General features: G+C 48.7%; 1 protein-coding gene across 1 annotated transcript; it reads right to left on the reverse strand.

Annotated features, from left to right (window-relative positions):
- Positions 1–818: 818 nt before the first annotated feature.
- On the reverse strand, positions 819–9,909 carry LOC308461001 (uncharacterized protein). The gene is made up of 5 exons (XM_080977571.1): positions 9,842–9,909; positions 8,815–9,676; positions 7,975–8,101; positions 2,552–5,084; positions 819–2,220 (listed from the first exon to the last, which is right to left on the reverse strand). Exons 2-4 carry the CDS (start codon positions 9,013–9,015, stop codon positions 4,006–4,008), a joined length of 1,407 nt encoding a protein of 468 aa, XP_080833697.1. The 5' UTR covers positions 9,016–9,676; positions 9,842–9,909; the 3' UTR covers positions 819–2,220; positions 2,552–4,005.
- Between the last annotated feature and the right edge of the window lie 3,098 nt (positions 9,910–13,007).

Below are 13,007 nucleotides of genomic sequence, written 5' to 3' on the forward strand. Positions count from 1 at the left end.
CCCCACAAGGTCTGAGGGACAGTGGACCGGCCCCCTGCTGAAAAAGTTTGCTGACCCCTGTCATGGATCATTATAGGGTGACCTCCCCCACTCTCAGAAACCCTCCACTCTGCCCCCAATAGCTAACTTTGGATGGCCCCCACCCACAGACTATAGAGGACTCTTATGGCAGTGATGGCCAAACTCAGCCCTCCAGCTGTTTTGGAACTACAATTCCCATCATCCCTGACCACTGGTCCTGTTAGCTAGGGATGATGGGAGTTGTATTCCCCAAACAGCTGGAGGGCCAAGTTTGGCCATCACTGTCTTATGACATCCCTGAGGGGATGACCGATTGACTTCTGACCAGCGTCCAGCTGATCCCCAGCCTGGTCAGTTTTTCTCCATCATGGGAAAGGTTTCCCAACCACCTTTGTCTTTCTGCCTCCATCTTTATGGCACACACACCCTTCCTGCATTGCCAGGCATTGGGCTAGAGGACCCTTGGGGTACCTTCTGACTATGGTTCCTCCTCCTTTCCAAAGACTGCACCCCCTGTTTCTGCACCCCCTGAATCCACCGCCTTTCCCCCCGGGCATCTGTTCATCAAAAGCTCCATGGACCCTCTTCTCAATAGGCAGCAATCATAGCAGCCTAGCACTGATTCCTAGACTCAAAAGATCATGGAATTGTAGAGTTGGGAGGGACCATGAGGGTCATCTAGTCCAACCCCCTGCAATGCAGGAATCTTCTCCCCAGCGTGGGGCTCAAACCCATGACCCCGAGATTGAGAGTTGTGTGCTCTCCGACTGAGCTGTAACCCAAGAAAGACAGGCAGGTCCAGATAAGAAGCCTTTGAAGCTTTTCAATTTTATTTTTGCATTTTCCATTTTACAAACCATAACAACAAAAAAGAAACAAAATTCAGACATCATATCCCATTTAACTCCCCCCCCCCTTTGTGGATCCTTATATTTTCATTTTCATTCTGCATCTCATCACCAACTCCAATTATTGTAAATCCTTAATCAAGCCATGGTTCAGATTTTTACAAGTTTTCTGTCAAACCTACTAATGAATGTAATTGTTTACAGTAATTTTTCAAATACATTATATACTTCCCCCATTCTTTATTAAAATTGGATTCTTTCTGCCTCCTGATTCTTCCTGTAAGTTTTGCCAATCCAGCACAGTTCATTAATTTTAACAGCCGCTCTTCCTTGGTCGGAACTGTATTTTCTTTCTATCCCTGGGCCAGCAACGTACGGGCAACTGTGGCTGCATACATGAACAATTTCTTCTGGTCCTTCAGAATCTCTGCACCTAAAATTCCTATAAGAAAAGCTTCTGGTTGTTTAGTAAACATTATTTTCACCATTTAAAAAAACTCATTATATATCATTTCCCATAAAGCTTTTTTTACATAACTGCCACATATGATAAAAGATGCACACTTTCTCTTTACATTTCTAGCACGTTAGAATTTGACCGATACATTTTAGCTAATTAAGTACCAATGGGACATCATTTTCATATAGTTTTCTTTCAAAGTATAACATGCTGTAAATTTCAGATCGGTAATCAATAATTTCTCCCACGCTGCTAGCTCAATATTATAACCAAAATCCCTTGCTCAGTGTATCACCACTGCTTTGAACTGGTCCATCTTTTGTTTACCAATCCGATAAAAGTTGATACATTTAGTTTTTATTTTCCAGCAACTCTTTCAAATTGGGAGGTTTTATCAGAAAAACCTTTCTTTTTATCCAACTTCATTAAGCTGGTGATATTGCAACCAATTGGTTATTAGTCCTCTTACTTCTTCATAACTCCTTAATTTTAAGTCTTGATCTACCTCTTTTAATAGTTCTTGGTTTCTCATATTTATTTTTTTCACCAATTAAGTTTGAAGCCTGCTACCTCTCCAAATTTATGAATCTGTTCCAGAGCCTTTGGAACCCTGATCAGAGGCTCCTCTACCAATATCACCACATCATCAGCAAATGCCTTAAGTTTATATGTCCTGTGTCCCACTGTTATCCCTTCAATCTTGACATCCAATCTGATTCTGCTAGCCAAAACCTCTAATACTAGTATAAACAATAATTGTGACAAGGGGCAACCCTGTCTTGTCCCCTTTGTTATATTACATTTTTCTGTTAGCACATTATTTACAATCAGCACAGCGTGTTGATTGGAAGCCTTTGAAGCTTTTTATTCTTAGTGCTAATGCGGGTGGCGCTGGGGGTTAAACCTCAGCGCCTAGGACTTGCCGATCGCATGGTCGGCGGTTCGAATCCCCGCGGTGGGGTGCGCTCCCACTGCTCGGTCCCAGCGCCTGCCAACCTAGCAGTTCGAAAGCACCCCTGGGTGCAAGTAGATAAATAGGGACCGCTTACTAGCGGGAAGGTAAATGGCGTTCCATGTGCTGCGCTGCCTCGCCAGATGCAGCTTGTCACGCTGGCCACGTGACCCGGAAGTGTCTGCAGACAGCGCTGGCTCCCGGCCTCTAGAGTGAGATGAGCGCACAACCCTAGAGTCTGGCAAGACTGGCCCGTACGGGCAGGGGTACCTTTACCTTGGTTCTCAGACTTAATCCATTCTGGAAGTCCGTTCCAAAACCAAAGCGTTCCAAAACCAAGGCGCGCTTTCCCATAGAAAGTAATGCAAAATGGATTACTCCGTTCTAGACATTTAAAAACAACCCCTAAAACAGCAATTTAACATGAATTTTGCTATCTAACGAGACCATTGATCCATAAAATGAAAGCAATAAACAGTGTACTGCAGTCACGCAATCAGTCAATCAGTAGCTGAACCGGGTTCCACACAGTTACAAAACCAAAACAAAAAAGCTGCAGAAACAAAAACGCAAAATAAATAGCAAAAACAGACAGACCTCAGCGTAACACTCAAAAAGGGAGTGCAGCACTCAAAACGGAGCACATTCAGCTTATGAAAAAAGTTCGCAAACCAGAACACTTACTTCTGGGTTTGCAGTGTTTGGGTTCCAAGCTGTTTGAGTACCAAGGCGCTTGAGAACCAAGGTACCACAGTATTAACAAGTAATCACGCTGGCTCAAGACACACAGATTTTAGGGGGAGGAGGAATGTTAGGAGTTCTCCCACTGACCCATCTGCCCCCCTCTCCCCATCTGGAGCTCCCAACGCCTTCATCTTCCACCCAATCTACAAAGTGTCCCTGGCCAGAAACCACCAGCAGACCCCTCCCCTCCGCCGTAGCCCCTGCCCCTCACTAGGAACGCTGACCCCCTGGAGGCAGTCTGGAGCTGGTGCAAGGAGAAGAGGCAGATCCAGGCAGTGGCGGCGGTGCAAGTGACGGGAGGTGGGAGCACAGGAGAGAGGGGGCAAGGTGGAATAATTAACAGGAATGGGCAAAATGTGCCTCAGTTTCCTCTCTGGCACAACTGTGAGCTGGGTGAGGGGCCAAGCAAACTGTGGCTGTGGGTAGGGCAAAAGGAATCTCAAGGCTGCAAAGTAATCTCAAAAGGGGCAAATGAATCTCCACACAGTCCAGATCAAGGGAAGTCATACCACTGCTCTATTCTTCCTTGGTCAGAGCACACCTGGAGTCTTGTGTCCAGTTCTTGGCACCACAATTCAAGAAGGATATTGACAAGTTGGAACGTGTGCAGAGGCGGGTGACCGAAATGATCAAGGCTCTGGAAATCAAGACTTAGGAGGAACAGCTGAGGAAACTGGGGGTGTTTGTAGACTTAGAGGAGATAGGATAGTGACCTCTAAAGGCTGTCCCATGGGGGATGGAGCAAGCTGGTTTCTTCCTGGTCTGTAGAGGAGGACCTGAACCAATGGCTTCAAGTTACAAGAAAGTTGATTCCAATTAAACATCAGGAAGACCTTTCTAATGTTCACAGCTGTACAACAGTGGAATCAAGTCCCTTGGAAGGTGGTGGACTGTCCTTTCTTGGAAGATCTCAAGCATGGGCTTGGTGGCCATCTGTCATGCATGTTTCAGTTGAGATTTCTGCACTGCAGTGGGTTGGACTAGATTCTCCCATTCTCCTCACTGTGGATTTTTTGATGGAAAGTGAGATTGCCCTTCTGACTGAAGCTCTTCCCACATTCCAAGCATTCATATGGCTTCTCCCCTGTATGAATTCGTTGATGGGAAGTGAGAGCAGAACTCTGACTGAAGCTCTTTCCACATTCCAGACACTGAAATGGTTTCTCCCCTGTATGAATTCTTTGATGGGAAGTGAGATTGGACCTCTGACTGAAGCTCTTTCCACATTCCATGCACTCATATGGTTTCTCCCCTGTATGAATTCTAAGATGGGACTTGAGATGGCAACTGTGACGGAAGCTCTTCCCACATGCCAGGCAATTATATGGTTTCTCCCCTGTATGAATTCTTTGATGGAAAGTGAGACTGGCTCTGTAACTGAAATTCTCTCCACATTCCAAACACTGATATGGCTTCTCCCCTGTATGAATTCGTTGATGGGAAGTAAGATTGTTCTTATAACTGAAGATCTTTCCACATTCCAAGCACTGATATGGTTTCTCCCCTGTATGAATTCTTTGATGGGAAGTGAGAACAGAACTCTTACTGAAGCTTTTTCCACATTCCATGCACTGATAGGGTTTCTCCCCTGTATGAATTCTGAGATGGGACTTGAGATGACAGCTATGACGGAAGGTCTTCCCACATGCCAAGCAATTGTATGGTTTCTCCCCTGTATGAATTCTTTGATGGGAAGTGAGACTGGCTCTGTAACTGAAACTCTTCCCACATTCCAAGCAGTGATATGGCTTCTCCCCTGTATGAATTCTTTGATGGGAAATGAGATTGTTCTTGTAACTGAAGATCTTTCCACATTCCAAGCACTGATATGGTTTCTTGCCTGTATGAATTCTTTGATGGAAATTGAGAGAGTCGTGCCAAGCGAAACTCTTTCCGCATTCAAAGCACTGATAGCGTTTCTTTCCAGTGGAATTTCTTTGATAGGAAGTGGAACTGGAGCTCTGGCTCAAGCTCTCTCTGCATTCCGAATATTGATATGGCTTCTCCTCTGTTTTGACTTTGTCGTGGTCTCCCATTTTCTTCATTTCCAATTCATCACCTGCAACGAAGAGAGAAGCAAACGTTGGTACTTAATGAGATAAGTTCCTTCTCTGTAGGGAAAATTGGTCTCTGCCCATCTCACCATTGAAAAGAAGTTAAAGTTTTGAGGAATACATCAGGGACAGGACAACCCCCTATCTCCAGTTTAACTCATGCTTAAGCAAGTAACTGTATAGTCACAACGTAACAACTAAAGAATAGGAACAGAACAGTGATTTCAGTGGGGCATGCTGCTCTCGTCACTGAATGACAATTCCTACTGGCCCCAGTAACTAGCACAGGTGAAGGAGGGGGAACTCTGAGATGTGCTGAAGAGCAAGAAGGCTGGGATGGAAAGACAGAAGAGGCCCCTGGACCTTGGGGGAAGGTGTCCCATGTCCTTCTAGGCCACCCTCCGAAATCCATTGTTTGATAGCCTCTCCCATGCACACAGAGGTACCTGAGAGGGCTGGATCCCAATTCTTTGTACAGAGAAGGAACCTATCACGGTAAGTATCAATGTTCACTTCACCTGTAGGGGAAAACTGGGATCCATGATGTGGGAAGTATCTCAGCAGTGTCCAGATCGGGTGGCAGCCGTTGTAGGCCCTACCTCCTCATTGCTAACCACCTGTTGAAGCACTCTTCTCTCAAAGGAGGCCTCTGCTGAGACGAAGGTGTCTAACTTATAGTGTTTCATGAAGGTGGAGGGAGAGGACCAAGTGTATATCACCCAGGGGAGCTCACATCCCAAAGGATGCCAAGGTGACTGTGCTCCTGGTGGAATGGGCAGTGATTCCCAAGGGCACCCCACCCCACCCCCGGATCCAGCCTGCCAATGATGCTGGAGAAACCTTGTGCCCTTTGTTTCTAGACTGGAAAGAAGCAAACAGAGCCCCTGTAATGCGGAACTCCTCTGTGTTCCTGAGGTAAACCCTGATAGCCCTGTGCACATCCATTCCTTCTGCCCCCCTCCCCTGGAGGGTTTGTTGCCTTAAGGTCTCTATGAATGAGCCCCTGTGGAGATGAAAGGAAGAATCATTTCCTTTCTGACTCTTTCTCTCTGTCTTCTTATGAGGCAGAGCCGTCTTCTTGTCTCTGGTCTCTACCAGGGCATCTTCCGGCCCCTCTGCAAATAGCTGGCCCCCCTTGAAGGGGTCGCTGGCCAGGCTGGTCTTGGCTTTGGTGTCCACCTGCCACTGTTTAAGCCAGAGCTACCTGCGCACTGCCACATCTGCTGCCCTGGCTCCAGCTGCGAATTGAACAAGCATCCGACGAGGCATCAGCCACATGGGCAGAGGCCTAGCTTGCTTTGCTATTCCTTGCTGGATATGGACGAACCCTGGTCCAACCTCTGCCAGAAGGGCCTGGGCTCAGATGTAGGTTGCTCTGACCATGAAAGAAGCTGCAGCCGAGACCTCAATGGCTTGTGCACAAGCTTCATGTGATCTGAGCAACAAAACCTCGGCCCTTTTGTCTTCACGGTTCCTGGGGTGATCCTGCCCATCTCTGGAAACCATGGATCCATGAGTGAGGGAACATATGGGGTCATCTACGGGAGGAACACTAAGAAATCCCATTGCAGGCTTATCGAATGGATTTAGCTGCCTTATGGGGAAGATTGCTGCCTTAGCAGCCCCAGGAATCCACCATTTCTGCAAGATGGTCTCCTTAAACTCTTCTGGATAAGGGGAAACCCTCTTGCAGGCCTTGCTCTTGGGAAAGGCCATGGAGGCATTGCCTGCTGCCTGGGCCTGCTCAGGGACATGGACTGTCCTCACAGCCTTTCCCAGGAGCTGCTTGATGTCTAGGCTCATAAAGAGTCTGGGGGAATGCTCCCCCTTGTCCTCCTGCCGTTCCTCCTCACCTGGAAAAAGCTCACCGTCCTCCCAGTCTGAGGAGGTGGGGCAGGCCTGGATGTTGAGGAAGGGGGTGTGAGAGCCTGAGGCATCCTCTGAGCTGGCTACCCATGGGGAAAGGGAAGGCTCAGCTCTTCTGGAAGCGCTTCTGCCAGAGCCCCTTCCTCCCCTGCTCAGCAGCACCAGGTACCTCCTGTGCTGGGTCCCCTGCCTCTGAGCCCTTCCCCTGTGAGGGGACAAGAGGCTGCTCCAAGATGAGGAATGCTCTGAGGGGGAAGGGAAGGGATCAGCTCTCCTTCTCATCCTCCCTGGCACCCTGGCCATCGTGCTGGTTCCTAGCCCTGCTTGAACCAGAACCATGGGTGCTTTCCTAAGGCCCCCTCCCCGCTGCTGCCCCTGGCTGAACAGGGCTGTGGGAAGGCCCAGAGCCTGTCCTAGCCAGGTGACCCACTCAAGGGCAAATGGAGGCCTCTCAGAGGGTGGGGGAGGCAAGGGTGGTCCCCCTACCCCCCTTTCCTGGTTTTCCAGACCTTCCGGACGTGCTGGAGCTGCTGGATCAGGACTTTGCAGGTTGACCAAAACCACCTCGGCCTGGGCTGCTGCTAAATTCAAGAAGGCCCCTTGCCCAGGCGGCTTGGGTTCCCACATATTCCTCTGAGGAGTCAGCCAAGAGATCTATTTCCCAGAAAAAGGACTCTCCTCCTGAGAAGGGGCCCCTCCTGCTGTGTTTCAGCCCTTTCTGTGGTTTTGTTTGGCCCAATCATAGAATCTGCTCCATCTCTAATGTCAGTCATCTTTTTGGTCAACCAGAATCTGACAGAATCAAGAACAAAAAACTGACAGCCTAATCAAAAGGCATAACCAGAGAAAGAAATGTTCACACAAACGAAACAGTTGATAGCCCTCTATTCAAGGTGAGCTGAGGGTGTGTGTGTTAGAATCCCAGATGCTGTAGGTGGCGCTGTTGAGCTCCATCAAAATCTGAGAGGTTCGTCACATAGATTAATGTAAAGAATTTCAGGACTGATATGATCCAACAGGGAGCCTTACCGAGAGAGGCCATGATCGCACGATTCTCCTCCATGACTTCCTGATGCAGAGCTCTCTGGTCAGGATCCAGCAACGCCCACTCCTCCTCTGTGAAATACACAGCTATATCCTCAAAGCACACTAGACTCTGAAAGAAAAGGTCTCCCTTTCAGAAAGCATAAAGATTATCTAGCACACATTGTTCTGTTGTTTCCTGTCTGTTAGTTGCTGAGTGGTTTTCAGGGGAATGTTTCACTGCACATTTTAATGATGGATGCATATCTAAGCATCTTAATGGAATTATTTTATTCTGTATTTTTAAAACTGGGTACTAATCTTTGTACAAAGGGGTGAAACTCCACATGGTGCTCTTCAAATCCGTATGTCTGCACAAGCATTTTAGCTTGTGAAATGGAAGGCTCCCCTCTCTCCTCTCCCTATGTGGTATTTTGGGAGGGTGCAGAGAGACAACTCTCCTCATTTCCTAAAGCCAACTCCAAGGGCTGCATGGGGGCTTGGGGAGGTGGCGAAGGGGGGGGAGCCCTCAACTGGAGGGGCTGGGCAGGCAAATTCTCACCACTGGTTTTTTAAAAGTTCCTTATATTTTAGCATTGACCAATAAACATAGTGTAGAAACAAACTGCAACAACTGATAAATAATGCTTAGCAACATTTAGGAGGAGAGTTAAGGTGAGGTGGCTGTTCATTACTCTCAGCAGATAAACATGATGGGATGGCATTTTCAGCCTTCCTTAAGGGCAGATTTGACTGAAGCAAAGAGGAAGAGATTCATTTGCTCCCAGAGATGCCCTGGCTGCCCCACCCCCCAGCCTCTTTCCCCCCAAGGCTCCTTCCCCCTACCTGATCTGGTTCCACAGCCACTGTTTCCCCTCCACCACCAAGAAAAGATGGATTGGGAAGTTTTGACGGCATCATTCTGTCACCTGCAAGAGACAAAGGTAAGTGGGGAGACAGGAGTGCCTGCCTCTCTGAGGTGAAGCAGTCCCTCCACATCCACTGCTTCACCTGCGGATGTAACAGAGAAATAGAATTGCGTGTCATCAGTATATTGCTGGCAATGTCCTCCCAAACTCTGGATGTTCCTACTCAGCGGTTTCCTGTAGATGTTAAGTAGCATATGGGATAAAACAGAGCCCTGAGGAATTCCTCGCTTAAGGCTCCACGGGGCTAAAAAGCACCCCCCAAGCATCACCCTCTGGGAACCACCACCCAAGGAGGACCAGAACCACTGCAAAGGTGTGCCACCTACTCCCAACTCAGCCAGCTGCTCCAGAAGGAGAGCGTGATGGATGGTACCAAAAGCCGCTGAGAGGTCCAGCAGAATCAACGGGGGCATCTTTCCCCATCTCTCTCTCGGCAAAGGTCATTACACAGGGTGATCAAATCAGTTTCTGAGCCAAAAGCGGGCCTAAACCCCGGTTGAAATGAATCTACTTATAACAAGCCTCACATGCTGAGTGCATTTTAGCATTTGTACCCATTGCCTATTTCAGCAGTGCAAAAATGCATCTCCCCTCCTTGGGGCTCTTGGTCCCAAATGTCTTCCACAAAAAGATGAAAAGATTAGTTTCAAAACCAACAGAATGGGATCAAAGGGACAAAAGACTCCTTCCTCCTGACCCAGGGACCTCTCTTTTGTGTCCAGGGGAGTCCTCTCTTCCTCAGAGTAATCTGGGCCCATTGCTGCGAACAGATCCTTTCCCTGAAAGAACAAAAAGAATTCATAGAATTATAGAAAAAGGAATGAGAGGCAACAATTTTATAATATCCGAAAATGCTCCACTAATAGGCCATTAGTAGAGCATTTGGGTTTGTTCTCCCTCCTGTTGGAGCCCCTTGGGAGCATCCAGAGGAAAGTCTCTCTCACCTGCTTCTTCTCCTCCTGCTTCCTCTCCTCTGCCTGACTCAGGAGGAAACCTTCGGCCAGGGCCACTGCCTGGGAACTGGTCTCCGCTCCGCATTCCCTCACCCAGCTCTCCATCTCCGCTGGAAGGACAGCCAGGAACTGCTCCAAGATCACCAGGTCCAGCATCTCAGCTTTCGTGTGCCTTTCTGGCTTCAGCCATTGACGGTCAAAGCGGTAGAGTTGGCTGCAAACTTCTCGAGGTCCTTTGGCCTCCTGGGAACAGAACTGCCTGAACTGCTGGCTCTGCACATTTGAGCGGAGGGTGGCCTCCTCTCCCAGGATCTTCTGTATGGAGTTTTCCCAGAATCCCCCACTGCTCCCAGACTCAATGCCATGGCCTCTTCCTGCTTCAGGGTCAGCTGAGTCTTGTTCATCCATCTGTGCTCTCAGGAAGCCTCTAAGAGATAGGAAGGAATCCTTTTCCCCCCTCTTGCCCAGTTCTGTGTGTCCGAAAAGATGTGCTAGCAAAATCTACAAAGCAAATGCATTGTTCCGTTATTAAACCGACATAGTCAATTTGTTGGATGAGTCCTGCTAGGAAGCAGGATTGGACTCTACCACAGGCCAGATTTTCAGCTTTTTTAAAGAAAAGGTAAGCCTCCAGCCCTCCTAGAAGTGACCATACCAGACTGTGAAATGAATCAGCCTGGTTGAGCCTGTCTTTCAGTGTTTGCAGACGAGGAATAAAACCAGACCTGTGACTGACAAGTGTGTCAGTTATACCAAATGTAATGTACACACTAGGCTAACAGTGGGGGTCCTAATTCCAGGGTTCTCAAGAGTTGCTCTCTCCCACCCCCACTTCAGGACACATTTCTTCCCTGCTTCTGTCTTATTTTCTAGAACTTGGAAGCTCCAAGCTTCTCAAGGCAAATTACCGTATTTTTCTCTCTATAAGACGCACCAGACCACAAGACGCACCTAGTTTTTGGAGGAGGAAAACAAGAAAACAAATATTCTGAATCTCAGAAGCCAGAACAGCAAGAGGGATCGCTGCGCAGTGAAAGCAGCAATCCCTCTTGCTGTTCTGGCTTCTGTGATAGCTGCGCAGCCTGCATTCACTCCATAAGACGAACACACATTTCCCTTTACTTTTTAGGAGGGAAAAAGTGAGTCTTATAGAGCAAAAAATACAGTACTGGGGTAGGGTACCTTTTCTTTTTTCTCAGGGTCCAAATCATTATTTGGCCAACCCCCCCGAGGGTCAAATGGGCAAAATCAAAGTTCATTTGGGTAGGTTCAAAGGACAGTGCTAAAAAGCAAGTACTGTAAATCTTTCTATGCTTGTACTGGTTTTAAACATCTTTAATATTGTACTTTACTGCTGCCATCTACTGTGGGAACTTAGGGAAAAGGGCAGGTAATTAACAGCAGGAGCAGCAACAGCAACAACTCCCACACGGATCAAAAATGTTGGGAATACTCCTGGATCCAACATGGTCACTGAAGGCTCAGATGGTGCCAACGACTCATAACTGCTGCCTCTCGCATAGTTTTTCTGCATTTGCAGCCCCAAAGTGACTGCCGTGGGGTGCAAGCCTAGGCAGTGTGCCTGGAAGTCCTGGACTGACCAGATGGCAAGACCTGCAGAAATTCCCTTCTTAACTGTTGAACCCACTGTGGGTCTCGTGCGCTCAATCCACCACAGCCTGTCTTTGCATGCAGCGGGAGTCCCTAACCCACTGAGGGTTTGAGACCCATTGGCCACCTTCATCTGGTTTGGCCAGCCATTCAAATCTGCTGCCAGGATGCAGCAACGGTCCCATACTCCAGCTTTTAGGAACCACATGTGAGAACAAAGGTGGAGGAACTAGCCAGAAGGAGCCCGTCATTTCCCCACCGCAGATACTGCCCCTTCTCTACCGCCCCATTTCCATCTCGCCTAGGCTGCTAGCCCCAGTCCCTTTGGGACAGAGAGGACGTGGACAGGGCACTCCTTGCTCCAGGATTATTGCAATGCCCGCTACGTATGTGGAGCTGACCTTGACGATGAATCAGAATCAGCTCCAAAATCCCACAGCCAGATGATGGGCTGGGCTCCCTCTCCTCATTCATTGCATTTGCACCCACCCTTCTCTCCCAGGGGCTCAAGGGGACATCCAGGGGTCTCCCTGTTGTCCTTTAATCCCCACAGCAGCCCTGGAGAACACCATCAATTCCTGTTTTAAAGCAGCTGCATTGCTTGTCAGTTCCTTTGCAGGGCCAGTTGGGTGGTTGTGTCTTGGGGTGAGGAAGGGGCTGGTTGGGGGCTCCCCGTCTGCATGAGCTGAACAGGACCCCCTGATGCACCCCCCCCCCCCGCTTCTCCCCAATGCACCCCATGGTGGAAGACAAGGGAGACTCACCAGGTTGCAGGAGGTGCAAAGCAGAAAGACAGCAACTTCCCCTCCCCCTCCCCCTCAGGAAAGGACGTCAGTGGCAGGGAGGAGGGGCTTCTGATCTGGAGGACTGCCCCCCCTTGCCTTTCCTCTCTAGGAATCCAGCTCAGCTCCTTTTAACCCTGGCAAAGCCAGGCACACTCAGCTCTCCCTCTGCAGAGCAGGAGACACGTGTGTTGAGCACCCAGAGCTGCTTTATTTGTGGGAGCCATGAGAGTAACCAGGATTTATGGTTTTTTAGGGGGGGGCAGGTCTCCCACCTGTCCCCATCCTCTGTCTGGCTCTGTCCAGCAGATTCGGAATGACGTGGGTCAGCAACAGTTGCTTCAAATTACTTTCTTTTGACCCCAAGTGCTCAGAAATTTTTTTCTACGATTTGTAGTTTTGGGTGAGTATTATTATTATTTTTTATTTGTGGGAGGGGCAGCTACCCCACCTCCCTCCATCGGGGTAGCCTCTTGGCTGGCAGGTTTCTGAGCTGTTTTCACCCTTAACCAGAAACTGGAGGAGCAGCAAGCAGGAGAAAAGGCCCTGCAAGAAGCAGGAAACCCCATCCTGGAATCATAGAACTGTAGATTTGGAAGGGGCTCCTGAGGGTCATCCAGTCCAACCCCCTGCAATGCAGGATTCTCAACTCAAGCATCCACGAGGGACGGCCCTCCAACCTCGGCTTAAAAACCTCCAGGGAAGGAGAGTCCACCACCTTCTTCCCATCCTAATGTTTTTTTTCCTGGTGTTTGCTTGGAATA

This window comes from Podarcis pityusensis (genome assembly GCF_964106645.2).
Source record: "Podarcis pityusensis genome assembly, chromosome: 13".
In the NCBI taxonomy this organism is placed as follows: domain Eukaryota; kingdom Metazoa; phylum Chordata; class Lepidosauria; order Squamata; family Lacertidae; genus Podarcis; species Podarcis pityusensis.

Excerpts from the sequence above, each read along its gene's own strand:
- LOC308461001 (XM_080977571.1), bottom strand. The coding sequence starts at position 9,015 with ATGACACGCAATTCTATTTCTCTGTTACATCCGCAGGTGAAGCAGTGG. Across the intron at positions 8,102-8,814 it reads TGGCTGTGGAACCAGATCAG|AGTCTAGTGTGCTTTGAGGA; the intron begins GTAGGGGGAAGG and ends CTTTTCTTTCAG. Across the intron at positions 5,085-7,974 it reads TGCGATCATGGCCTCTCTCG|GTGATGAATTGGAAATGAAG; the intron begins GTAAGGCTCCCT and ends TCTTCGTTGCAG.